This window comes from Chenopodium album, chromosome 8, assembly GCF_948465745.1.
Source record: "Chenopodium album chromosome 8, dcCheAlbu1.1, whole genome shotgun sequence".
In the NCBI taxonomy this organism is placed as follows: domain Eukaryota; kingdom Viridiplantae; phylum Streptophyta; class Magnoliopsida; order Caryophyllales; family Amaranthaceae; genus Chenopodium; species Chenopodium album.
In genome coordinates this window covers 21,334,719-21,362,053 of record NC_137841.1, presented here as the reverse complement: position 1 = coordinate 21,362,053, position 27,335 = coordinate 21,334,719, and the positions used below count along the sequence as shown (strand labels likewise).

General features: G+C 35.3%; 1 protein-coding gene across 2 annotated transcripts; it reads right to left on the bottom strand.

Moving 5' to 3' along the window:
• Positions 1-892: 892 nt before the first annotated feature.
• Positions 893-17,039, bottom strand: LOC145555894 (uncharacterized). 2 transcript variants are annotated; one of them, XM_081617610.1, is made up of 10 exons: positions 16,904-17,039; positions 16,144-16,473; positions 13,569-13,602; positions 7,510-8,138; positions 7,377-7,425; positions 7,143-7,268; positions 4,979-5,080; positions 4,749-4,840; positions 4,522-4,675; positions 893-1,526 (listed from the first exon to the last, which is right to left on the bottom strand). In XM_081617610.1, exons 2-10 carry the CDS (start codon positions 16,446-16,448, stop codon positions 1,260-1,262), a joined length of 1,758 nt encoding a protein of 585 aa, XP_081473736.1. In that variant the 5' UTR covers positions 16,449-16,473; positions 16,904-17,039; the 3' UTR covers positions 893-1,259. The 2 variants fall into 2 exon arrangements, 1 of the variants encoding a protein (XP_081473736.1); XR_014091610.1 differs by having other exon boundaries at positions 1,389-1,526; positions 4,522-4,596.
• Positions 17,040-27,335: the final 10,296 nt, after the last annotated feature.

Sequence of the window (27,335 nt, the reverse complement as noted above, 5' to 3'; positions counted from 1 at the left end):
AGTTTGTGATCTAACGCTAAGCACAAGTGCACAACAGAATGAAAATGAACTTTTTATTGCTCTATGACTTTATTGAAGAAGATAATGCATGTGAGTAGAATATTTTTTAAGGTTTTTTTTTTATCTTATTTAATTTGTGATTATATTGTTGTGTAAGTTGTCTTGTTATTTTATTTTTATAAACTACAATAATAATTATTTGTGTTGTGGTTTTGTATGTTGTGTTAATATCAGTGTTTTGCTATTATACTTCATAGTTTTCTAGAAAATTTTTATGTTTATAATTATGTAATTTTTTGTTAATAGAATCTTATCAAAAAATAATAAAAAATTAAATAAAATAAAAACGTAACATTTTTTTTACACAAAAAAAGGTAACTTATTGGACAAGTTACCTGTCATTAGACCTGATTAAAGATTATACCAAAAAAAAAGTTGACTTATTTTGATCAAACTGCGCGAAGGTTAACTTAATTGGACAAATTTTTCAAAAAAACAAAAAGACTTCATCCGAAAAATAATTTAGATAAAATTATAATCTAAACATGTTATTCACAGCTACAACATCATTGTACATTATTCTTACCTAAGGCCCTGTTCTGATACGATTATTTTCAATTCAGTTCTAATAAATTCAATTCAGTTCATTTCCTAATTTCCTTCTCTTATAAAATATTCAGTTGAACTCTAACTAGTTTACGTCAGTTCAATTTAGCTCTATTAAGTTCAATTCAGTTCAGCTCAGTTCAGCGAATGAGAACAGGCCCTAAAGCCCTGTTCCGTTCACCTTATTTCCACTTATTTCAAGGTTAATAAGTTCAGATAAAAATTAATAAGTTCAGATAAGATAAGTTCAAGAAAAATAACTTCAGATAAGTCGTGATAAGGGTTAATCAGGGCTACCAAATTTAATTTATAATTAAAATAAGTTCTAATAAGGGCTAATAAGTTCATATAAGATCAGATAAGTTCTAAAAATCAGGTGAATAGAACACACCCTAAAGGAGAACTATAGGGCATTAAGACCCCTCTTTATGTATTCATTATCCCCTATTTCTATTGAGGCTTTTCTCCTCAAGCTTAATACTACCTGTACAAGAATATGTTTTTTTAACACAGAACACTAACTTATATTACTGGCTTAAAGCCTTATATATTACAACAAAAGCCAATATCGTACCAGCCCAAACTTCATCAGTCCAAAATACAAAGCTGGGAAAGGAGTATTGGTGGTGAGAACTAGTACAAATCCAAACAGTTCACTCTTCCAGCTTCACTTGCACGTCCTGTAAATCTTGATATTCCATAAGCCTTTTCGGAAGATTCTTGGCCACGATATTCCCGCCATTATATCCATTCATAAGCTGCCTTCCTATCTTCATCCTCCACTCTGAGCTATCCAACTCTTGCTTCCGATCATGAACCACTCTGTCACAATAATTCAGCATTGTTCCCAAACCGGTATTTGGAGTCCACCCATATTCAGCCAATACTTGTGCTTCCCCTTCGCTCAAGTCTTCTCCAACCTTTGACCAGATCATGCACAGGAAAAAAGTGACAATATTTTAAAAGCATCAGAACTTATTAAGACATCCTAAACACTAAGGCAAATAGGTAATTAAAGAACCCCAAAATTTATTAGACAATTGAAGAAAACTAGTGTGTACGACCCTGGACACTTGTCGCTTGTCACCTTTACTAGAGATCATGCTTTCACCTAAACTAAATATGAGATTGAATGAAGAGAGCTGATATTTAACAAACACAAACCAGGAGAAAGCAGAGTCAAGAAGACCAGTAAACAAAATGCAACAAGCAACTATAGTTATCATGGGCTGGGTTGCACTCAAAAAGGCCTATAACATCAGACTAAGAACATTAGACTATGGCGTAATGAACCTGAGATTAAAATGTTCTAAAAGACCAATTGATACCAAGTCACCCCAAAAAACATGGTCAGACCAATTGAGCAGAGCTGGACCTGATGAGCTCTAGCAACATGTATTCAAATTGTCACAAAGATGTGTTTGTGTAAGAGCAAACACAAACACTAATTCCAAATTAGGTATCTTCAGACTCACATTGAAAACAAAAATAATCATAGACAAAAATAAAAAATAATCATAGGCAACCTAAGCATATATTTACGAGAATCAAAAGGCAAAAAAAAGTAAAGTAGGAACAACAATTCGAAGCAAAAAAATAAGGTCCAGCTCGGGCAGAGGCTGAAGAAAGTCTAGTACGGCTATGGTAAAAGGAATCCATGGACAAAATATGCAATACAAGAATTAGCATTACTGAAAGAAAATTTTTATCACCTACTCCTTCCATCCCTAAATGATCTTTGTTCCCGTTTGCTAAATTTTACGGGAATCAAGAAATAGGAGTATAGGAGGAGATAATACATAAAATACATTAAAAAGATTAAAAAGTACAAGAAATGTGAGTGGGTCACATAATAAGTACATGAAAAAAGAATAAAGTACATGCATATGGGTGGAGGCAATTTAGAGGAAATGTAAGGGTACTATAGGTACATGAGTGAAGAAAAACAAAATGAGGATAATTTGGTATTTAAGTGTCCGAAAATGAGAAACTATGAAATGGGAACAACAATTTGGGACGCCTACAAAGGAAAACGGGAAGATCATTAAAGGACGGAGGGAGTACCTTTTATATATCAACTTTTGATAAGAGCTGCCTTACCAAATATAGTTAGTAAACAACATTTCTTTAAGACATTTATGTGCAAGTAGCCCTACAAATTTCCTTACCTGAATTGATTAATTGCACAAAATAGGCAGCAATTAATCACAAATTTTCCCCAGACTAAAAAAAAAGAGAATTATAAAAACCAAATTAACTTGTTTTTTAGTCTAAAAATAGCAATACCTTTACACTTTGTTTGGATATCAACGTAGAAAAGGAAGGGGAAGAAAATTCCCTCTAAAAATCTCTCTAATATTGGAGGCATGATGTTTATTAAAACCATCCTTACCAAACAAGGGAGTTCATTCCCATCCCTTTCCTTCCCTCCCTGTCTCCCCATTTACTCGTTTCAAACAAAGTGTTCAATAAGCTTTTTTTTTTTCCCAACTCATAAACAAGGATGACAACAAATTGGGCAGCCATCTAATCCCAAAGAACAAAAAAGGAAAGTACAAGTCAATCTAACACAAGTAACATGTGAGGAGATAAAACTAGTTTGGCTATGAAACATAGAGATTCTCCTAAGTATTCACAAAATGCTTTAAGTCTTTAATCCACTTTAGCCTTTCACATAAAAACCAAAATAAAGGCCAAGAAAATTGTGTAGGTGGCAGTAAAAAGAATTCATCCTGCCCCAGCTCCCATCCATGAAAATTCCACCTATGTATATTCCCAGGTCAAATATGCCCCATTCCCAGCAAGAGAAAGGAATTCGGTGTGTAACATGAGATAGAGTGCAACAAAAGGGCAGTAAAAAGTCCTAAGGGGACATTCCTCCGAACCATTCCTTTAGCAAAGAATACTCCACCTAAAAAAAATCACCATTTGTACCTTTTATTCTATGTTACTCCAACTCTTCATCGTACATCAAGTGCCTGTGTTAGATTCTATGCATATGAAACTTTGGAACCTGCATTTTAGAATTAATGCAATTTATTTTAATAATGGCTCCCTCTAACCAATTGACACAAAATTATAAAACAGTCCCTAGTGACCTCCCCCCAAACTATTCCTCGGAATAGCTTATGTGCTCCTGTATGTTCAAATCATATTATGTCAGATCAGACCACACCAAAACTTAATCTTACTCTTTCCTTCAACTAGCACACACATGCTCAACACAAGGTAACCTCTGTAAACCCCCTTACCCTTGACCACACAAAGTCTCTTATAATCTGACCTTTCAAGTACCACTAGAAACTTAAAGAGGATAGAAAGCACTGTGCAATCACAAGTCCAAATATGTGTCATATTGTAAAACACCTTCCTTTAGGAAGATAGCCCTTCTTCTGCCACCCAATTTCCTAGAGACATTTGAACAACTTAACCAATATAGCTATTCCTCTCAAGAAGTCAAGATCATTCCTTAAATTAAGTCCAAGCAAGGTAAATCATGGACAAAGCATCACCCAAGGATATATCCAAGACATAGGACTCCATATATAGATACTTGACACTAAAATTTGGTCCTTCCCACATTGTTTATGGTCAAAGTACGAGCATCTTTTTGTTATAAAAGTGGTGCTACCAATGTATTATGATTCATGATAACCCATTTACACATCATATAAGCAACAAAGGCAAAGGAAAGGATGCACTCTTGACTCCATCATTTCAGTAATGATGATCTATCCTAGCATATTTATGGTACTATTCAATAATTACCCAAAATGTACAAACAAACAAAAAATGTTCCCTGTTTAACGTTATTCACAAGGAGATGCAGTGATGCACCTTTCATGTCTACATAACTACATTTATACAGGATGACCATATTCTACTTAGCGCCAAGTTATAGTCAAAGTAGATTACCACTAATGGTCTATCCTCTATTAGGGTGATCCGTCCACAGCCTGTAAGCCTCATCGCAGTCACCAAACGCTTGACCTGCCATGCCACAGGAACAGAATTCAGCAGCTCAAAGAAGTATGTCGCATAGCCGTATTCAGGACGCTCCAGTACAATTCTGCATTCAACAACTTCTTTAAATAAACATAATACACAAGATACTGAAACAATTAACTGCCAGCAATTTACACCTGTTATGTCTTTGGAAGACAAATAAAAAAGACTGAAGGTCTCGACACCAACCCCATTCAACAGGCCACTTCCTATTTCGCATATATTTTGTCTGCAATGCAGCTCAATAACCAAGAACAATAACAGGTGAGTAGTAAGTTACAAGTATCAGCTCAAACCATTTAAACAATCAAGATTTGAATTATAGAATTTCAACATTTTCCAAGTCATTACAGTACTAGTAACTTACCTGCTCCACAAGTGAGAGGAGACAAGACAAACAGTAGCTAATTTTCTCACCCTTTGTGCGTAAAAGAGGAAACTTGAGAAAAGTTTGACGATGTGAAAACAGCTGCATTAAAGATATCAAACAGAAACAAAAGAATATCAATACCTTAGGGCCTTCATCATATGAAGCTCAGTCTAAAATACAAATATCAGACTCGAGCTAAGACACAAGAGTCTTATAAATAAAAAATTCAAGTCAGGGATACTGAAACATGGTCAACAAATTTAGGATATTGACGCAGGAGGCATGTCCAATTAAAGGCAAGATATTTTTTCTTAATATTCCCAATTTTTTAATAGGATTTAAAAGTCAGAGGTTTTTCAAGAAAAATGACCAACAGAATAATACTCCATTACTCCCTCCTCTGTCCCTTAAAAATTGCCCTATTTGCCTTTTCAGGCCGCCCTTAAAAATTGCCTTTCAGGGATACAGAGACAAAGATACGAGCATCACATCGATAAATTTCAAGTCAGGGATACTGAGACATGGTCAACAAATTAAAACCTTATCCAGTTATCTTTTACTTCATATTATGTAGCAGCCACAATCAAAATCTAAGGATTATGATCACAAGGAAATTGACAGTCACACCATTAGCCACATGTATTCAAAACTAGTTGCATGGAGCATGAATATTGAAGGTAACTTTAATGGTATACACCATATCACAGAAAAGCAGCAGCTTACAGATATTATTAAGTAAAAAATAATTCAAGAAAAGCTCAATTGCAGACAGCATAGATAGTCCTCAATTGGACAAAATATAGAGGGAGAATACTTTAAAATAAAAGGAGCTAGATTAACATGAAAGGCATGAAACAAACCGGCTTAGTAGTTAAATTCTAAAAGAAAGTGGGTAAACAAACCAACACAAAGATCAGAAGGGATTATACAGAATCACAGCAATAGCACGTTATACAATTTTGGACACTATGCTCATCGAAGTCAATGTGGTCAGTCACGCAGAGCATCTGAACTTTGGTAACAAGGAAATAGTTCATATTTCCAATAAATGGAAACAAATTCAAAGTCCAATAAACTCAAAGTCTAATAAACTCAAATACTGAATATTTACAGAATGAAAGTATTTTTGAAATAAACCACTAATATACAGAATGTATCACTAAAATGAGTAGATAAAATAGAGAAGTAGAAACATTTAAGTTGAAGAAAATTAAGGACCAAACTTTAAAATATAGAAAATAAAGAACTGAAAATACAGGCATAACTAATAGACTTTACAGTCATCATATCCTCCTCTCTCTCTCTCTCTCTACCTTTAAGCCAAGTAGCAATTTAGCAATAACCAGAAAGGTAAGTGTCTCTTCAAGCACTTAAGAGTGTGATGACACCCTGCCCAGTATATCTGATTCTGAAAGATGGCTAGGACCCTTATAGGCTACAGTGACTTAAAAATATGGCCAGGTTATGTTGCTTCTAAAAATGAACACTTTACTGCTGAGAAGAATGTCCAACATTGGGTCTGTTAACCCTTCTGTATCCTATTTTAGATTGGGCCAAAATAAAAGCATACACCCATGTGAAGTTGCATCCATGTATCATATCATACTTTCTAAGCAAATGTGTGACATACCAACCACAAATAGCAGGATAACGACCATTATGCAGACTGGGACAAAACTTAGACACGTTTATTTGTTAAAAAAAAAATTAAAAAAAAAAAAAAAAAAAAAAAAAATTAACAGGCAGGTCATAAACAATTGGAGTACTGGTAAAAGTAATACAATGTAATACTAGCAGCTGCACTATCACAATTATACCAAATCAGCCTTAAACTGCTAGTCACTTTAATTTCAATTACAAGCTGCTTCAAGACCTAAATATATAAGCATAAACACAAATAAATAAATAAATAAATAGAGAGAGAGAGAGCGCAATTCAACTCCAAGCTTCTCCAAGACTCAACCATATAAGCATAAACAAAAATGAGAGAGAGAGAGAGAGAGAGAGAGAGAGAGAGTTCTACTTAATCAATAATTTGGCAGCAGTGTGCTGAATATATTGCACACTATGAGCTATACCCTCACAAAAGGGAGCATCTGTATGCAATAGCTTTAAGAGAAAGCACATAGATATCAATGCATTGATAAATAAAATTAATAACCTGTGATATTACAGCTTCAAGCTCAGCAAAGCCATCTAAATTGAGAGAATCATCAAGAATATCATCAGTATCTTCTTCCCCATACAGCTTAATTTCTTCAGCTGATACTCCTTTGTCAAGCAAGACCTAGCAATTTAAAAGTAGTATTAAAATTTATTCTTAACCTTTGTCCATGGTTCATGTGTAGCTCTGTGATGCAGAGAAATCTGGTAATTGGATAATTGCATTTACTACCTTCAAAAGACCAGGAGCATCTTCTTCCAATGCAGTTTCAACTGAATCACTGAACAGCAATTTAAGTATATAAGAAACCAACTATACATAAGATACTATGTACAACAGAAACTAGGCTGCATCAAAATATTACGTTACAGTTCTTCTCTTCTTCCTAGGCCGACTGATACTAACTGGTTTGACAGATTCTAAGACATCATTACCAAAATCCATAGCTGAGGCCTCATCTTCCTTAGGGTTTCCAGGCATACTCGTGCTTGGTATTCCACATGAAAGCAACTTGACACGATCTACAAGTGGCATGTGGTCTAACTCATCCACAAGAATGTCAGAAAACCCTGGCTCATTTTTCACAGTTAAAGTCTGACCGATGCAAGAGTTCTTTGTGATATTCTCTCCTTCATAGCATAACCCGTTTATATCAAGAGGCTCATCCTTGACTTTTGCAAGCGGTGGTACAACTGAACTTGCGAAGGCAAAAGCATCCATCATAGCAGTTTCCTGGGTACCAAAAAATTTACATTCTGTAGATAAAGGGAATGATCTGGAATTTATTGATACTGCAGCAGATCCAGATGAAGTTAGTGAACAGATTTTAGCTGTATAGGATGTTCCATCAGTTGCATATTCTGACGACAAATTATCACTATCATTTACTCCAAGAGATACATCTCTACCAATCGGTGCATCCCAAGCAGAATCACTTTGTGCAATTTGCAACACACCTTTGGATAAGTTGGACAACCCTTGATAATTCTTCTCCTGAAAAAAAAAAGTGTATAGAGTCCAGAAAATATACAATGTCAGCAGATCTAAAAATGACTTCAAATTGCATATAGTAACGACATGCACTGCAAATCTTAACAATTAAACAACGATCTGAATAAATCATTATAGGGGGCGAGTGCTCAAAAGTCGACGACCAACCACGGGTGGCATAGTCTTGGAAGTAAGGATGGCCAGGGGACCTTGGCACATAAGGGAATGTCTTGGGTGGACATCGGCTAGGACTCAAGTGAGCCCCAGGCCTCACGGCATAACTTAGTAAAATCCGATAATGCTAAACATGGTGAGGGTGCATGTGCAAGGCTTGTGAGCAGCAATATCCATGATAACCGTTTTAGTGGAGATCATGGGAGGTAGTTACCTTGATAAGTAACTGCCTAGTGGTTGACATGGTACCCAAGGTCGTGGGCTACATGGGCAGTTACCTCGAATACCTCATTATGGGGATCATGGGGTAGTTTAGACAGTTACCATAGCCTCAGGAAGGGCGGTAGTTGCCAAGTAACAATAACCACAAGGCCCTTAGTGGATATGGTGCAAGTGATTTTTCCTTGAATTTAAGAGGGGCAGGTAGTGGGATTGTGGGCAGTTATGATAACCACCAATGTTTCCCCACTCCTCTAAATATGAAGTGCAGTTATGCACAAGGGGATCATGGCTCCTATAAAATAGAAGCATGGTACATAGTGGTGTGGCCTCTGGTTTATTAACCTAAGGTTAATGCTGCATCCCAAGCAGTTACACCAATGAGATATGCTTACTAGAAAGTAGGAGGGTTAGTGCCTTAGTGGGTGGTTATGCAAGAGAATGGACAGTAAACTTGCGTGAAGCCAAGTAGCCAACTATGCATCCATACTCATCAATAGTTGCACAACTAGTACATGCCTCCGAAAATGTAGGGAACATGGTGAGAGTGGGAAGTTATAATTGACCAGTTATACAAAAAGAACATGAGAGCCACCCTCATATACTTGATAACACTGTTCTATATCTTGGGCCATGACATTGCCCTCTGCACAATAGATGCAAGTCCCAGCAAGATTATTCAAGGAAATGTTTGTTGTTCATGATTTTGTTCAAAAGGGAAGAAACACATTTTTTTCCTAATTCAACAGATGCACTTAGTTAAATTAAAAAGCAAATAAAAGGAGCCTATTAGATTACGTTAGTACAAGATGTGGACACGAGACATAAGTTCTCTGGATTGTATTGCAGCTAACTATCAGGGTCAAGGTTAAACTGAAGCATGCTTTGCGGGAGACTAATATGTATACTTATCTCTCTGGATTATTGAAGATGATATGGTATGGTGGGCAGGTGGCTAATTGTTCTATTTATGAGCTTTCTGAACATTTAATACATTCTCTACAAAATCATCATATTGATGGTCAAATATATATAATATGAAATCTTTGTTTATATAAAAGTGCAACTAGCTGCTGGAAATAATTAAAGTATATCAGACATTACAATTAAGGTGATGCCAACACGCCCTAATTAGAAAGATTTGGTAGTTGAACTAACTGCTAAGTGAAAAAAATGTGAATTCATTTCAATCATTCAATTAATTAGGATAATTTCTTACCTAATCATTAGTAAAAGTGTTGTAATGATAAGAATTTGAACTCCTTACGACAATTTTCACAGCTATGTATTATGAAACTCTATATGACTTATAACAGCTTTATTTAGCAACTCTCTTGGTTTTACCCCTACTCTTCAAGTAGCAGCTTTACAAATAAACTTTTATTATTTTATTTTCATTTGGTTCATTTTAGGTGTTTCGGGTTGGGTCTATACATAGGTTCCAAATTGTAAGGTTTAAATATTGGGCTACTTTAGTTCATTAGTTGAATCTTTAGGCATTGTCTTTTTATATAAATAGGTTATTTGATTTTCTTGTTCTTGCTGTAGGAAATAAGATATTATTTTGGGTCTTGTAAGCTTTTGACTGCTGTAGTTGACATGGCTATGAAAAAAGCCTAGATTTGACAATTTAGTGTCCGAAATCCTTTTTTTTTTTTCTGTTATGGGACGTGAACTTATATATACTTCCAAACATAATTCCATTTGTCACTGAGTTTAAAGATCTACAGTATTTGAAAGAACTGTTGGATGCTCCATGGTGGTTCACACCTAGTTTAGCTTTGCCTTGGTCAGGGATAAACATCATACATTAGGAAATAGGAACAAGATTCACTTCTGGGATCTAGATAGGGAACCACTCAACCACCCCTAAATTTTTTTGTCTCATTCATCTTTTAATTACACATAGAAAACTCAAAATTGTACTAAAGATTAAAATAACTTGTGATGGAGCTTCCATTTAAGGAGACACCAAGATTAAAGGGTAAGGATGTGATAAATGTTATTGGTAATGTAGCATGTAAAAAGCATGCCCTTTCGCTGAATTTCAAAATTCTTCTAGTCTTTCCTCATAACATTTTAGTATATACAGGTTCTTACTTTAATCCAATCTTAGGCCATGTTTGGTAATTAGTTGGTGTGCTTGTGTTGTATTAATGATTTGAATAGTTGATTATATTACTTGGTTTTGACTAATTGGTTTTAAATGGTTGGTTGTGTAAAAGTGTTTGGTAAATAACTATTACTAATTAATTGTTTCAATGTATGTATGTTATAGCTAAATTGTTAAATGTTCTATAAGCTAATTGATTTGAGCCTTTTCAAAACAGAGCTTTTTGAGACCAAAGTTTTTTACCAACCACTCAAATTAGCTTCTTATTTGGTCAAACCTTTTATAGGCCTCAACAAAAAGTTCTTTAAAAAATATCTTTCCCAAATAACGCATTAGTCGAGAACGAAAAGTGAGATCTCAAAGGTGAAGCCTCCAATATGAAAGGCTTGCTTAGCAAGGCTCAATACTATGATAAGATTTCCACAAGCTTACCCCTAGTATTCTTTCCTTTGTTGTCTCAAACAAGAGATTATACCTAATCAATTTTTGGCGATACATAAATGGTTGGAAATCATTTTTTTCATATTTTACCTTAATATAGATAAATTCTTAGCCTTAAAAGGATGTATGATCATCACAACAACAACAAGTTCAACTAACATGAATCGTCATAAAGAACAATCCACAAAGAGAAAATATAGCATTACAAGACAATTGATTGAATAAAAGAAGTATCGCTTCCGCCCCGGATGAAAAAGAAGAGTTTCAATAAGTCTACAACAGCCAAAGTAAAACTTAGTCACACCTTATAGACATGAATCAAAGATTCGGTTAATTTGACTAAATAAAAAAACAATTAAAAAAAAAAATAGAAATGACAACATTCCTCTCACACAAATAGGCCTCACATGCATGAGTATTAAGTATCCAACGTGGGAGCTTGAGTTAAATTTAAGAGTTAGGCTAGCATTACACAACAACCCAATACAAACTTCACAACAACCCACTTAGCAACAAATTAATTTTTGGTTTTTTTTACTGCTAAGAACGATGCTAATTTTTTTTCTATTTAGATTTGGAGTCACAAAGTAACACTATTTAACTTTTTTTTTTTCTTAAAAAAAAAAAAAAAAAAAAAAAACTGCAATTGTTTCTTGAAAGATCAGTTAAGATATTAATTTTTCTTAGCGCATAACATATGAGTTCGGATATTCTTTCATCTAAGTTGTCGGGTGGTGGGACTCTCAATTAACTCTCTTTGTTACTTTTTCTTACAAAAACTCACCTAACAACACACTCTTACTTATGATTAGACATACTATACCACAACCTACTTTCAAAACTATATCTCCTTACTTAGTCTTTGTTGTTATAATAAGTGTAACAATCATATAGATACAGAAGCCATAAAACTTAATTTAGGAAAGTATACATAACTCGGTATTGCACAATTTCATATAACCAAGCTTTGTACAAACCTTAAAATGAAGCTATAGGCATAATTGATTTCATTTAAGGATAATTAACAAGTGCTACATGAATATTTCACTCTTAGGCACATAACCAACTCTTAAGTAACTAATTTGGCTTGAGAATAAATTGTCACAAACATATCAAGGGCAACAACAATTAAACTTGAATGACTAAATACTTTCACAAGACATAAAGAGTGGACATCCAATGATCAAATGTTAGATTACATGTCCCAAGCGCATAATGTTTGTTATGCACTCCTGTCTTTTTTTTATTATGCCTATATGTTCTTTTTTTCCAAACTGTTCTTTTATTGAATATTGTATCCTTAATAAATCCATTGTTTTTATGAATAATTGAATGGGGATGAGACATGTTTATTTATTTTTATTTGTTAAAAGTAAAGAGAAACTAGGTTGGCAACATAAGACCAACATAATTCATCCTTTTGAACGATCGAAGAGAATAAATCATTAAAAGGAGTTATTTAATAAAAGTGTGACTATTTACTATGCAGTATGTATTGTATGTTCTTTTACTCCAAATAGTATGTGTTTTCGGGCACTCACAGGTGAAGGATCTAAATAGCATCCAACGATGAAGATTATAATCCATATAATGTTCACATAATGACATAAATCTCATAAATCTGACAGTAAATACAATGCGTATGAACTGCACAATATGTGTTTTGCTGAGAAATTGTTAATCTTATGCTTTCAACCGTACTACATTTTTAATCCTAAACAATTGTGTCATTTGGCTCTATAATGACTTGCTTAATACACTAATATCAAGAAACTTATAAAGCCATCTTTCATTAATTTAAATACTTCCTCCGTTTCTCAATTGATATATCTTCCTTTTTGGGATGTTTTGCAATAGATGCATCACTTCTCTTTTTAATAAGGTTTTATATGTGAAATGACAATCTTGTCCTCGGCTTGTAATCCAAATAAGTGGGGAGTAAACTCTCCACTTTTACTTTACATACCATAGGTAAACATGTAAATTACTCCACTCTCTCTCCTTATTGGTTTGAGTCATTTCTTTATGATGCATCGATTGAGAAACGGAGGATGTATAAGCTATTACGATGATCTTCACAGGACATCAAGGTCCGAAAATAGTCACAACTATTTACATCTACATAAGATCAATGCTTTTCTAGAGTATCACCATAAATTGTCATGTGCCAAAATTAGTGTTACTTCTACAAAAGAAGGCAAATATCTAACAGCTATAGAGTACATATCTACAGATATTACACACCAATCAAACATAGCAAAGTATAAATATAACATATTATACAAGAATAGCAGAGTACAAATATTGTATATCATTCACAGAATAGCACAGAGACAACACCATTTAGCATTTTTCAATAGCAAGCTAAAAGGCTTTCTTCAATAGCAGTTTTCAATACCAACTAACAAAGTTTGAGACACCATACTTTAAAAAGAGTTTTAAACAAGGAACAAAATGCCGTGAATCAAGAATCGTAAAACAATTACCTCCATATTTGATGTGGAAGACTGCATGACTTTCCTGTCATAAATTTACAGAAATTGGATTTTTTAGCAATTTAGCATACACATTGACCATGTAAAGCAAAGACAATGAAATAAGCACTTACAGACTTTGGTTATAGCCTTAGGAATATGAACTTCCATGGACTAGTGATTCAGAGCTAGGTTTTTGTAGGGAATTTAAATGGTGTATAGCCTAATTGATTGTTTATTATATTAGCAGTACTTGTTAGAATGTATACTTCAAAAAGCCTAATCATTTCAATCTGTGATCAGCATCAAAGATGTCACCTAAGACTATCCTCCACCATGGTGGCCAAGCAATATAAATGCCACACTCTTGCACTTTTCATTTGAAATGTCAGCAGGTAAAAAATTTGTCATTTACATCTAGCAGTTTAAAGCATTCAATGTATAACAAATGAGAAACACAAAAAAATAGATGGAGCAGTGAAAAGAAGAAACAAAATGTTTTAACATTAGCAATGAAGAATCTAGAAGGCTAACGACCCGTGGTCAGGTGATGAGGAATCATATTTAGGCTATTTTTTCATATTCAAAGCTAATTAAAAGACTCAAAAGTCATTACACACCAGAGACCAAGCTTGACATATTATTTGAGACTTTATCACAAAAGGCTCAGACTAGACCAAGCCACTGTATAATTAGTTTAATGGCATTAAGATGCCTAATTGGGTCTATTTTTTATCAACCATGGTTAAGCTAACCTTAAACGCCTCTGTCATCATCAACTCTCTTCCCCTTCAACTAACAATAACAGCCCCTCTTTCTCTATCCCAACACAGCAGACGCACCACGCTTGCAACGCCACTTGTCAAAAATTGCGGTCTTAAAACCAGTTTTTTTTTTTTTTTTTTTTTTTGAACAGTTTCGAATATATTTGGGAAAAATTACTAGCTCGAATTTTACAAAATCGATTTTTGGGTGCATAATTTCAATCAAATTAAACTACTTTTAAGGTATCAAAATCATTCATCAAATAAATCAATATAGGTAAATATTTTGGCTTAGATTTTTGAGTGAAATCATTCACAATTGTTTAAATTCAACACGAATACAATATATCGAATAATAATTTAGCTATTCGAACAAAAACGAAAGCCAATTTTGGATCAATCTATAGTTAATTAAGTTTTTTAAGCAAAAATTTAAGAAAAAGCTTCTTTAATGACATATAACACAACCACCACTAATACTAGATCATTTTTTGAATTTCTGTAATTATCAAACTAGGTTGCAAAAACTAGGGGCTACCATTCCTTCGCCCCATTTCTTTTCATGCATTCACATTCTAAGATCTAAAATGATCCTGAGTAATAGTCGTTACATAACAGCACATATAAATCATGATTGTGGCTGTGAGCGTAGTAACGAACTAACGGTTAAGCTAAAGTTGTATACCAAGTATAAATACATTCCTAACATCAGTATGTTGAAATGGCAATAACTTGTGAAATTATGATTATCACTATGCATAACAACTTGAATGATGGAAAATTAGTGCTGTTATCCTAACAGAATGATATATATAGCAGGCGTTTTTTTTAGGATAACACACAATTAACAGCGCAAAATAGTAAGTTGATAAGACTTTATATGATGAGATATATTCAAACCATGTTAAGGCACTTCCAAAAATTAAAAATACAAATAAAAAAATATAAGATCCGTTGATCCTAGCCACAAGAAAAAAAGAAAGAGATGCAAAATCTCCGTTGAGTATCCCGTCTTTTAAGCCTATTATCCTGGTTTGAGTGACAAAAGATTATTATTCGGTCATTTACATTTTACAAGATGTAATTTATTGCATAAATCATAAAAACAATGCGCACAATTTGTTTCCCCTTTCCACATAATCATGCACAACCTGAATAATGAATTTTAAGACATTTTCAAATTTTCAGATACTACAAATGAGCATAGGATAGTTGTATTCCTTTGGCACCAAATTATCAAGAGCAATGTGCTAAACAATGATTATGATGGCAATTAGGCTATACCTTCAGCACTTGAATATCCATGTAATTTTACCTTTCAAGTGGCTGCGTTATTTTCTAGTAGATCAACTTTAAAGATAAAAATGGTCAGGCTACCGATGTTTAGAAGGATGTTGGCAGACCAGTCTTTTTAAAATCTATTTTTACTATCCCCATTAAAAAGTTGCGGCAATAAATTTTGTAAGATTTACAGTGATCAAAGAGAAGAACTAACTGTGGTGCACTTCCTTACTAACAATTTTATAACTGGTTAGATAAAAAATCACTCATTTTCTTAGAGGCCACTTTTCAATGCATGTATAATGGTCAGACATGTGATGAATGATTTTTGAAGAGTTTAACTATATAATGTCGATTCATTTATTCATTAACAAAGCATTGGTCAAGTAATACCTAGTGATTTGACAAACCACGAATAAAATGGTAATGGTTTAACTAAGCAATAGAGCATTGTAAGGTCCCAAGGATTGGAAAACATCACAAACTCCCAGCAAAACAAACTCATTAATCAACACAAGATAATAGTAGAACGAAAGTAGTACCTTGATCGTAGCAGTTTGCGTCGTTCTTTCAACGTAACATTGTCAAGAGCATCATCAAACTCATAAAACATCTTTCGCCGTTCTTTCAACATAACATTATCAAGAGCATCATCAAACTCGTTCAACACCTCATGCTTAACTTCAGTGGCTTGCACATTTGCACTGCTAGAGCCTATCAAGGGATCTTGTAAAATATCACCAGGAACATCCGATGTTGTTCGATGTCGAAATGCACTAACAGGTCCGTCCCAGCCAGGGCAGGAGGGGCGATCGCCCTGGACCAGAGAGAAATGATCCAACTTCATAATTTCATTCTAATACTAAAGGATTCTGCAACACATTAGCAACCAAATCTGATTTAATTATCAAATTAAGCTCAAAAAATCACATATATTTAGGGAGTAAAAGGTCGAATTTTATAATTCCATCATAACATTGAAGACAAGTTTGATTCAATCATCAAATTAAGCTCGAAAAATCACATAATTTTTAGGATAATAGGTCCAATTTCATAATTTGTATCCTAATATATACGGCAAATTTGATTCAATTATCGAATTAGGCTCGAAAAATCAAATAATTTTCTTATCTAGCAACAAAATCACTCGTTATGAACTTTCATAACCTTGTTATTATAACTAACAGTTCAATAATCGACTTAAGAAGAACCCTAAATGGAGTATAATGAGAACTAAATTAAACGACGAACCCGAAATTGTGAAAAAATAATATTCGATTATTACAAAAAGAAACATCTTACCTGAGAAGCAACTTCTATGGAGGATAGAAATATCAGAAGTCGCGACTCAATGGAGAACGTGGAGTGTGCTTCAATAAGAAACTGGGAAAGAGAAAGAGAAAGAGCGGGAGAAAGCGGAGGACTGAGCTATCAAAAGTTGACCGGACACGAAAAGTTTACCCGAACCTGATTATAAACCGACCCGTTTGAACCCAGAAAAATGGTGATTCAAATCCGATATGACATGAAAATCAACTCTAGACCCATGTTAACCCGAGTAAGTGAGACTCGAACCTGAACATGATCTGGAGATGATCCAACCGGAATATAACCCGTAAATTGTTTACCTGAACCGAACTCGACCTGAATTGAGATTGACCCAAACCTGTTTTAAGCCGTCAAAATCCTAATTTAACCCGATATGTTACTGACCCGACCTAAATTCAACCCAATTTGTTGCTAAATTGACCCGAATTTAACTTGACCAGTTCCTAATTCATTTCAAACTCAACCTGGCTATTGACCTGACTCAATTTCAATCACCTTAAAGTCAATTTAGACCACCTTATCCCTAAACCTATAAAAGCACCAAGTATTATTTTTCTATAACTCCTTATGAACAGTGTGTTGTCCATATTGCCCCTATATTTGAACTTGCATTTCCTTATATATAGTGTGCTTCCCGAATTGCCCTCAAAAAACTGTGCATGTGCAATGCCATGTGGTTTTTTTATTGCACTACCCAAATTGTTCCTGGATTTTATCTAGCTTTTCTTTATCAATAGTGTGATTTCCGAAATACCCTTATACAATTGTGCATGTGGGGGCTTATGTGGTCCCTCGGTATTTTCCACATAGCTTTGATTTACCACGTGTTGGAGTCACTTCTCTTATCGCTGAGTTTGGCAATGGAGATCAAGCTTGATTTTATTTTGGGTGTGATTGCTGAGATGAGTTGGAGTCAATCTTCGATTAATTATTTTGCGAAATACCTAAATTTTATTTGGAGCTTCCTTCTTACCGCAATTCTGCTCTTTCCAAATACACGGCGTAGATCTGCGTATTGGCGTATTGGCGATTGATGTTTCCAAATACACGGCGTAGAAATTGCTGAACTGATTTGGAACTTATACCTTGATTAATTTGCAGCTGACTTGCTGAGTATAATTGGGAGCTTATTGTGAGAGCGATTCTAGCACTCGCGGATACATGGAGTCCGGGCTAATTGGTACTTGAGCAACTTCTTAGCCGTTCATTTTCAATTTAATTAATTGTTACTTTTGTTTAATTTTTTATTAATCATCAATTTTAAACTTAATTACCGCCTAATTACCATAACATTCATTAATAGCGTAAGTAGGTGTTACTTTGCATGTGTCAGTTAGTAAAGTAGCAAGTAATAATATGATTGTTCACTGTTTAGCACTGTCATTAGTTTTAAAAGGGATGGAGATTCCAAGTGATGATTGATTATTTTTTTTATCTTGGAAAGTTGTGCCTTTTGTTATAACATTATGTAGTTGTTCAGCTAATTACTTTGTATGAATAGCTTTAATTCAATTTTTAGTCTTTTTTCAACAGATCATTCTTTGGATCGATGGATCTTGGATGGGCAACTGACTTGGGTTTTGATGCTGAGACAATGCATTACACACCGGTCTATCTTGGTTTCAAATGGGTAAGACAATTACTCTTTTTTTTAAATATTGTGTGTTTTTGTGAAGTGGGCTTGGCTTCTTGTTTAGTGATAATGAACTCTGTAAGGTTGTCATTATAGCCGGCGCATGCTTACTGTTTTGTAAGATTTACTTGGACTCAATTACCTGATGTGTTTTAGTTTAGCTTACTTTTGCTGGTTTTGTCTTCTACTGCTTTGTAGCCTAATAAATACAAGGGTGTTTATTTGGGTTTTTTCATATGCAACATACAAATCAAAGTCCATGGAGGTTACATTAGAGGTCATTTTTAGACCGGTGCATGTTGTATCAGAAGACTACTAACCACACACGAGCTAGCAAGCGCAAGAGAGCAATTGCTTCTTGTAGGGAATATTTCAAGCATTACCCCAAACTTGAACCCCACTGTGATCATACACTAAAGTACGGTGGCGTCCAAAGGGAAGGAAGCTAGAGCAAAAGAGTCGCCAACAAGTTTTAGGAACTTGTAAACCGTTCATAGGGTGAAGGTTACACCCCTTAACGATCCATGAGATTGTTAACTCCAATAGGTCTGGAACCAAAACTGGAAGTTCGGGGATGAAGGTACAAATACAATCTAAAAGAGAAAGAACCTTCCCTAATAATAGGCCTCTACTTTATTCTTCTCGTATTCATGTGCGCTTTCTGACTAACATGCAATAAATAAGTCAACCCTAAACCTGTTTAATTTATGTTGGTTGAATATTAATGCACAAACAAATCTATTATTGGCGATCACTTGAATTATAATCATATTCACCCTAAACAAGATTATAAATTATCTTATTAAGCGTGATTACAAATACCAATTCCCTTTAAACATGCATAAAAGGTGTGATCAAGCAATAACAACATAAATATCAAGCAACATAATAATACTAATAAAATAATAATTATCATAATCATGTTAAAGCATAATAATATTAATAGTAAGATCCTAGACATGATACTAACAAGATTAATAACAAATTCTTGCATGTCACTAAACAATAAAGATCAAAGCTTTATCCCTAACATGATACTAAGATGAATATTAGGAAAAAAAATAAGAAACATTATAGAAATCATAATTGATATAAGGAACTTATTGTTGTCACCCTAAACATCATACTAAGAAAAACATCCTATCATGATACTAGGAATCAAAATAACAACCTAAACATGATTTCTATATCATAATATCAATTAAACAATTAAATTACTTACTTGGATGACTCGTACCTCTTTCTAATAACAAAGTACACACGTTAGTAACTTCAAGGAAAATATAAAATTAAAGAAATTAAATTAAATTATTGAAATAGAGATTTGAGACCAACACCTCAGAAATATCAAACCTTTCACGTCTAGGGCAAAGGCAACTTCGAATATTCTAGGTGTGTCTAGATCTTGTGAATGTGGAATTTTGTTTGTGAAAAGTTGGTTTAGAAAAGAGAGAGAGAGAGTATCAAGATTTTCTTGATGAGAGTTGGTAATTCAAAACGTATGTTAAGGAGGCTATTTATAACGAAAATAAGTCGGAACATGATAAAAAAGAATCAGATTTTTAAGAAGAATAAAACACGATGCTGTCGCCGCAACTGCCCCTGAGCGACAGTGTCTGTCGCCGCGCGATAAGCCAGTCGTCCGGCGCTGCAAGATAGTTTTTGCGGATTTTGTTTTTATCATATCTTTTTATCCAAAAGTCCAAATAAATCATATAATATGTGGTTGGAAAGATATTGAAGTCTACTTTCCAACCAAATTAGAATTAGATTGAAATATTTTGTAGATAAAAAGATATGACCGAAATAGTGGAAGGGTGTCAATTTTGGATAGAGTTTCATATTCCATTCATCATATCTTTTTCGTTATAGCTCGGATTTAATATTATAATATATCACTGGAAAGATAATTTCAAGATCTATCCAACCATATAAGATTTGGATAAAGATTATGAGGCACAAAAATAAAATCTGAATATATTCCATCTCGTACAAAACAAGGATTCTCAAAAGGAGTAGTTTTATTCAATTTCATACTATTTGAAACATAATTATCAAACCTAACTCCATTAGGATTCAAAAGAACCTTCTAGAGTATTCTAGAAAACTATAATCAATCCTAATAGCTTTAGGAATGATAATTAATAATAGGCCCTCCTCTAGATCTTTGGGCCGTATGCAAGAACCAAACCGGACCCAGTTTAGTATTTTGGCCATAACTTCCTCATTATTCATCGGAATTGGGCTTATAATATATTGTTGGAAAGGACTTTTCAAGCCCTATCCAACTACACTATTATTGGACCTATATCATGGACCTAACTAAACTGGAATGCACGTTTTTCATAAATAGGGTAAGAAAAGAAATATTTTCAAAAACAGAAAGAAAAGATATTTTAATAAAAACATCCTCATCACTAGAATTTTCACACTTTCGCTATGTTTGATAATCAAATGACATGAAAGGTATTTATCACTGGGTTTGGTTTTGGGGAGACACATTTGGGTGTCTACAGAATCCCCCACTTTGACTGAGTTTGGAGAAACGCAAGTTTCGAAAACAAAAGTCAAAGTAGCGATAGGGACGGAGAATGATCCAGAACGTCTGCGATCGTAAATCATTCTTGTAATGCCGATACCTGCAAAATAGCGTTAGTTAGAACAGATAAAAGAGTTAAGAAATGTGTATCTTGCACCGTCGAGCACACGTCTCTGAGGGTAACCGATTGTGTTGCATTTGCTGTTGTGACAACCTTCCACAAGCTAGGGAATGCTATCGAAGATAACTTCTCTTGAAATCTCCTCCAGTTGTTTGTGACAACCCTCCACAAGCTAGGGAACGCCATCGATCAATGCTGCTACATCTCGAGCCTTTTTCTTGAATCATAGTGACAACCTTCCCAATCATAGCAAAAGTCGTCGAAGACCGCCTCATCACGAACCGCTCTTTTCAAATCTTGGCGACAACCTCCACAATCTTAGCGAACGTCGTCGAAGACCGCACATTTCGTGCTATCTTCTCAAATCTCGGTGACAACCTCTACAATCCTAGTGAATGCTGTCGAAGACCGCCCATCTCGTGCTATCTTCTCAAATCTTGGTGACAACCTCCACAATCTTAGAGAATGTTGTCGAAGACCGCCCATCTCGTGCTATCTTCTCAAATCTTGGTGACAACCTCCACAATCTTAGCGACTGCTGTCGAAGACCGCCCATCTCGTGTTATCTTCTCAAATCTTGGTGACAACCTGCACAATCTTAGCGAATGCTGTCGAAGACCGCCCATCTCGTGCTATCTTCTCAAATCTTAGTGACAACCTCCACAATCTTAGCGAATGTTGTCGAAGATAACTTCACTTGAAGTCATCCTCAATTGCTACGATAATATTCCAAAGGAAACTACCGAAGACCAACGCTTGTTGATCCTTAATGCTGCTTGAATTTTGCTGTTGTAGATACTTGCTGAAATTGCTGATGTGCCAGTACGTTAGCGCTTTTGCCTTTTGTGAACCATTACGTCGGTGCCTGCGATGAGCCAACACTTAGGCGCTTTAAGCTCTATGAGACGATCTTTTGTCAAGTCGATCACTTATTGCGATTGTAATCAAGTCGACTACTTAATCATGTCAAATTGCTTATAGGGGCTAACTAGCATACCAAGGAACCCGGAAATCGCTACACTAGGTCCGCATATTCTAATATGGGGGCCACGCATTGTGTCGCCGCACCAGCGCTTGCTGGAACTATCTGGCGCCGCGCTTTTCTTTTGTCGCCAGGCGACACCCTTGTCGTTTGGCGCTAGAGTCGGGTCTTCCTTATTTTGCTCTTGCTGCTGCTGTTCGTTGCTCGGTTTCGCTCCAAACTTTGAACTTGGTCGTTTCCTTTCAACCAAATCCGCTGAAATCTTTTGTAAATTAAAGCTCTTAATCTCTAATTTACTGATCTATGTAACTCTTCTCACCTTGGAAGAGTCTCATGCGGTCATATTTGCGGTTTTTTTTAAAAAAATCCGAGAATGTTTTTGCTTTCTGGGATGCACCTGCATTTATATTTTTTACTATAGGACTTTGCTCATCTCTTTAATTATCTTAGGGTTGACCTATGGCTTAGTGTTTTTTCTCTTAAGGTTGACCTAAGGTGATTGACTAACTTGAGGTTGACTCATTGTGACTTACTGACTTGAGGTTGACCCAAGGTGAATTGACACGTGTGATTCATGACCCGTGTGTGCGTTGTATTGTGATATGCTTGACTCAAAATGTGAAAAAGCAAAAAATTTCCGTCATTTTATGGAGGGTACCGACTTTCTCCCAAAAAAGAAGGACACGAAAAAGAATCAAAGTGTTTGAGGATGCATGTTGAATGAGTTTAGTCAAATGACATTTGATACTATCTCTCAAGATGCAAGGATTAATTCATCCTAGGCTATCTTTGATGAAAATGCAATGATGATTGTTGATGATATGACAAGGCATGCTTCAGCGTTGTGTTAAGATTTCATGTCAAAGGGTTCCTAAGGGAATATATTTGGTCATGTATCTGTGATGTGTGTGATAGTGATACTAAAGTTAAGCCGCAAGGGCTAAGTGTGTGGAAAAAAATTATATTGAAAAGAGTCAAATGGTGGTGACTCTTAGGCTGGGTAGGCTAATGATGTAGGGATCAAGCCCCCAAGTCTAGCTCTAAATGAAAAGGGATGAGCATTGGAAATTCCTAGATATGATCAATTATGAACGTAAACTTGAATGCATTTTAATTACGGCCGCACCTCGATGTGAGGTTGCCTACTATTCGTTAGGAATCAGGCCGAACGTAGCTCTAGCCGAGCCTCGCACAAGTGTGTATACCTCAAAAAGGTCTTTTGAAGGGTTGTAACGTGGTTAGGCTAAAGGTTGAAGAAGAAAGAGATAAAGGTTCAAGACCCTAGATTATCCCCCAAGGTGTGCAACCTTGCTTTGAATCTTTATATTTTTATGCTTGAGTTTTCTCACTTTTGAGCTCTTTTGTTTTTTTTTTTTTTTTTTTTTTTTTTTTTTTTTTGCTTTTGCATTTTTTTTATAAGTGTGGGCAATCATGTTTCTCAGGCACGGTACCGAGCACTCGATAAGAGACGCAATCTGAGACGTGTTCATATTAAAGATATTTTCGTATCAAAGACATTGGAACACTTGCCCTTTTGTACACTTTTATTATTGCTTTTTTTATTTATTTTGATCTTTTGAAATCACTTAAGCTTTTTTTAAAAAAAAATTGCATAAGTTGCACACTATCCCATCCCAAGGTTAGGTAGTTGTGGGTTGAAGAAAGAAAGGTCTATCGTTACACGAGGCTTAAAGTGGTTTATCAAAAGAGGATTACATATTTGAAGGGTGAAAGGTGATATGATGTGGCTACAAGGGGTGCCTCAAATCATTGGTATACCTTGTGCTTAGTTCGACAATGATTTTTTTATTTTTATTTTATTTTTATTTTTTTAATGCGATGTAATGAAATGATCGTATGCAAGAAAATAAATGCTCATTTTATTATAGGAAAAGAAAGAATGATCCTACAAAATAAATCTAGGGGAATAAAAAAGGTGTCTATGCTAGACTTATTGGGGAAGGGATAAATAAAAGAAATAGAAAAAAGGAGGTCACGAAATCTCGTTGTTGAAGCTTGCCTCTTGTCTTGTGTCATTTGCTTTATCATCACTCGCTTTTCTTGCTAGTTGGAGGTATGGGAAGCTTGTTATTATCGATCAAATGTTGGATAGCCTCTTTTAGCTTCCAATAGCTCTCAGTAGTATGACCCCTGTCTTGATGGTATTTGCAATGTGCATCTGGATTCCAACTAGGCAATCTCTTTTCAGGTGCAGGATCTTGAATAGGTCCAATGAAAGTAATGAGTCCCTTAGTATGGAGTCGATCGAAGGCAGTATCGTAGCTCATCCCAATGGGGGTGAAGTCTTTCCTTAGTTGCTTCTTAGATCCTTGGTTATCCATGGCTAAAACTTCACTGAGATCAAAGGTACTAACATTGTTACTAGAGTGGGTGTTTGCGGAAGAAGAAGGATTGTCGTTCTTCTTTCCTTTCCAGCCACTGTGGTTACTATTGTTAGTAGCTTTTTGCTTTGAGAGGTCATCTTCGATCTCGATGCCTATGTCATAGACGGCCTTGAAAGTATTCAAGTTGTGTTGATATTTTAAGTGCTTTGGATACTTTTCTTGCAAATTTTTGATGAACATCCTCACGGATTCTTTTTCAGTAGGGACTTCGATCATGTTAGTGGAAGTTTCCCTCCACTTGTTGAAGAAGGAGGTGAACCCTTCATTTTCTTTTTGTTTTAGCATCTCAAGTTGTCTATGGTCAGTTTCAATTGAATATTATACTTATATCTATCAATGAAAGAATTTTTTATTCCATCACAGGTAGAGGTCTTCTCTTTATCAAGGGAGAAGAACCAATGTTGACAAATGGTTTCAAGAGATAGCGAGAATAAAGAGTGAAAAATATTCTTATCAATCCCTTTAATGTTCATTACAGTTTCAAAGAACCTTAAATGAAAGTAAGGATTGTCAGTTGGCTTAAACTTAGGGACGTCAGTGGCATTGAATTTCTGCGGAAGAAGCTCCTTATCCACTGAGACCCCCTTGTGAGCAATTTGTTGTTGCTTCACAAGGTCATTGATTTGGAGGGTTAAAATCCTCAACACCTCAGCCACGTCTGCCATTTGCTTCTTAAGCTCATTGACTTCTTCTTGACTTGCCATTGTCTTCTTAGATTTTCTCTTTTGACGAATCGGATTATCAAAAAGTTGAACTTGAACGAAGGTGTTGTCCTTGATTAATCGCCCTTCTCTCCTTGACCAAGTACTGTTGAAAGGGAAATTAGGGATATTCACTGTTAATTATTTGGTTCAAACTCTATTCAACATGCCATAGATGGAAGGAGGTTGGAGGAATGAATATTGTAATATGGAGAAAGCATGTAGAGAATCGAAAGATGATGTAGATGGAGAGATATGAAAAATATACGAATAGAAAGTACCCCCAACTCAAATGACGGAAAAAACCGACTCGTGCATGAACCCTAAGACATGGTCATGGTGACATATACAAAGCATGTGCTAAGACTAGTGATTGTAGGTGACATGTTAAGACTCGTGTCATGACCACGTGGCTAGACTATGTGACTAGACTCAAGCAAAGACTAAGTTAAGAATTCATGTATATGCATTAAACTGGACAGGCTGTGGTATTTTAGTCATAACTTTTTATCTGTGACTCTGATTGGGATGAAACCAGCAACACCAAATTAAAGATAAAACTCGGGGATACAGATCCATAGGTTATAAGACTCGTAGTTCTTCCTAGAACTCTGGCTATGACCAAAACAAGTTGACACTTGTGAAGTAAACGGGAATAAAAATCCGGGTTGACTTAAAGGAACTATGACTCGATTTAAGGTATATTTTTAGCTCAAATTAATTAATCAATTAACTAAGAAAAGCCCTTTAGTCATTGGTTAGTTTATTAAGACTTATTTACAAACACAAGTCAAACCAAATGGTTAGTTTAGTCACATAATAAGTATGTACAAGTAAGAGATGCACAAGTAGTCAAGTAGTCACAAATGATGCAATGAGTTTGCAACCTAACCATGGCTCTAGTTCTCTAAAGTTCAGGATATGATGAGTTAGTCAAATAGGGTCCATGGTTATGAGTCCAGATGCACCGCACGGAAGCCTTACCTTTGGAAGGGTTGGCGCGAGTGGATGGGACCCCGCGAGTTAAACTCGGCTTCCATGGTTTGGTGAATTCAACATTCTCGGATGTACCCTTTGTTGCTCAGAGCGTTCAATCAGGTAGATAGAGCATGAATTCCCAGAGGGTTATGTCCATATGTAGAACACATATGGGTTTCAGAAAAGTGAGAAAAACTCAATCAGGAAGTAGAATCGAGCCAACAGTGCTAGAACTGGTCGAAATTAGAACTCATATTTCTGACTCGATATTGGAAGAACGCAGCGCCAGCCAACAAGGACTGTCGCCTGGCGATAGAATTGTCGCTTGGCGACAGAGCCATATCTTCGGCGACATGCTCTGTTTTCTAGACGCCAGTTCCTACATGCCTCAACAGCTTTCTGTGTTTGTAAAATTTTCTAGTTTTTCGCAGCATTATTTCGGTTCTAGTTGTGAAGGATATTCCTCAAATTTCCTACGTGTAAAAAAATCCTATGTTTTTGACTCATTACGGATGGTCTTTCCAATGACAACCTTTTTTATGCATATGACAATAATGTTAATCAAAATTACGCACATGAAATACTTAGAACTTTTCGAGTCTCATCCACTAATTCTAAATCATTGCCGAAATAAATTTCAAGAATTAAAATAGAAATCCTCCCCAGTAGAGTCGCCAAAAACTGTAGGGAATATTTCAAGCATTACCCCAAACTTGAACCCCACTGTGATCATACACTAAAGTACGGTGGCGTCCAAAGGGAAGGAAGCTAGAGCAAAATAGTCGCCAACAAGTTTTAGGAACTTGTAAACCATTCATAGGGTGAAGGTTACATGGATCGTTAACTCCAATAGGTCTGGAACCAAAACTGGAAGTTCGGGGTTGAAGGTACAAATCCAATCTAAAAGAGAAAGAACCTACCCTAAAAATAGGCCTCTACTTTATTCTTCTCGTATTCATGTGCGCTTTCTGACTAACATGCAATCAATAGGTTAACCCTAAACCTGTTTAATCTATGTTGGTTGAATATTAATGCACAAACAAATC

Excerpts from the sequence above, each read along its gene's own strand:
- LOC145555894 (XM_081617610.1), bottom strand. The coding sequence starts at position 16,448 with ATGAAGTTGGATCATTTCTCTCTGGTCCAGGGCGATCGCCCCTCCTGC. Across the intron at positions 7,269-7,376 it reads ATGCTCCTGGTCTTTTGAAG|GTCTTGCTTGACAAAGGAGT; the intron begins GTAGTAAATGCA and ends TTAAATTGCTAG. Across the intron at positions 4,676-4,748 it reads GTCTTCCAAAGACATAACAG|AATTGTACTGGAGCGTCCTG; the intron begins GTGTAAATTGCT and ends TGTTGAATGCAG.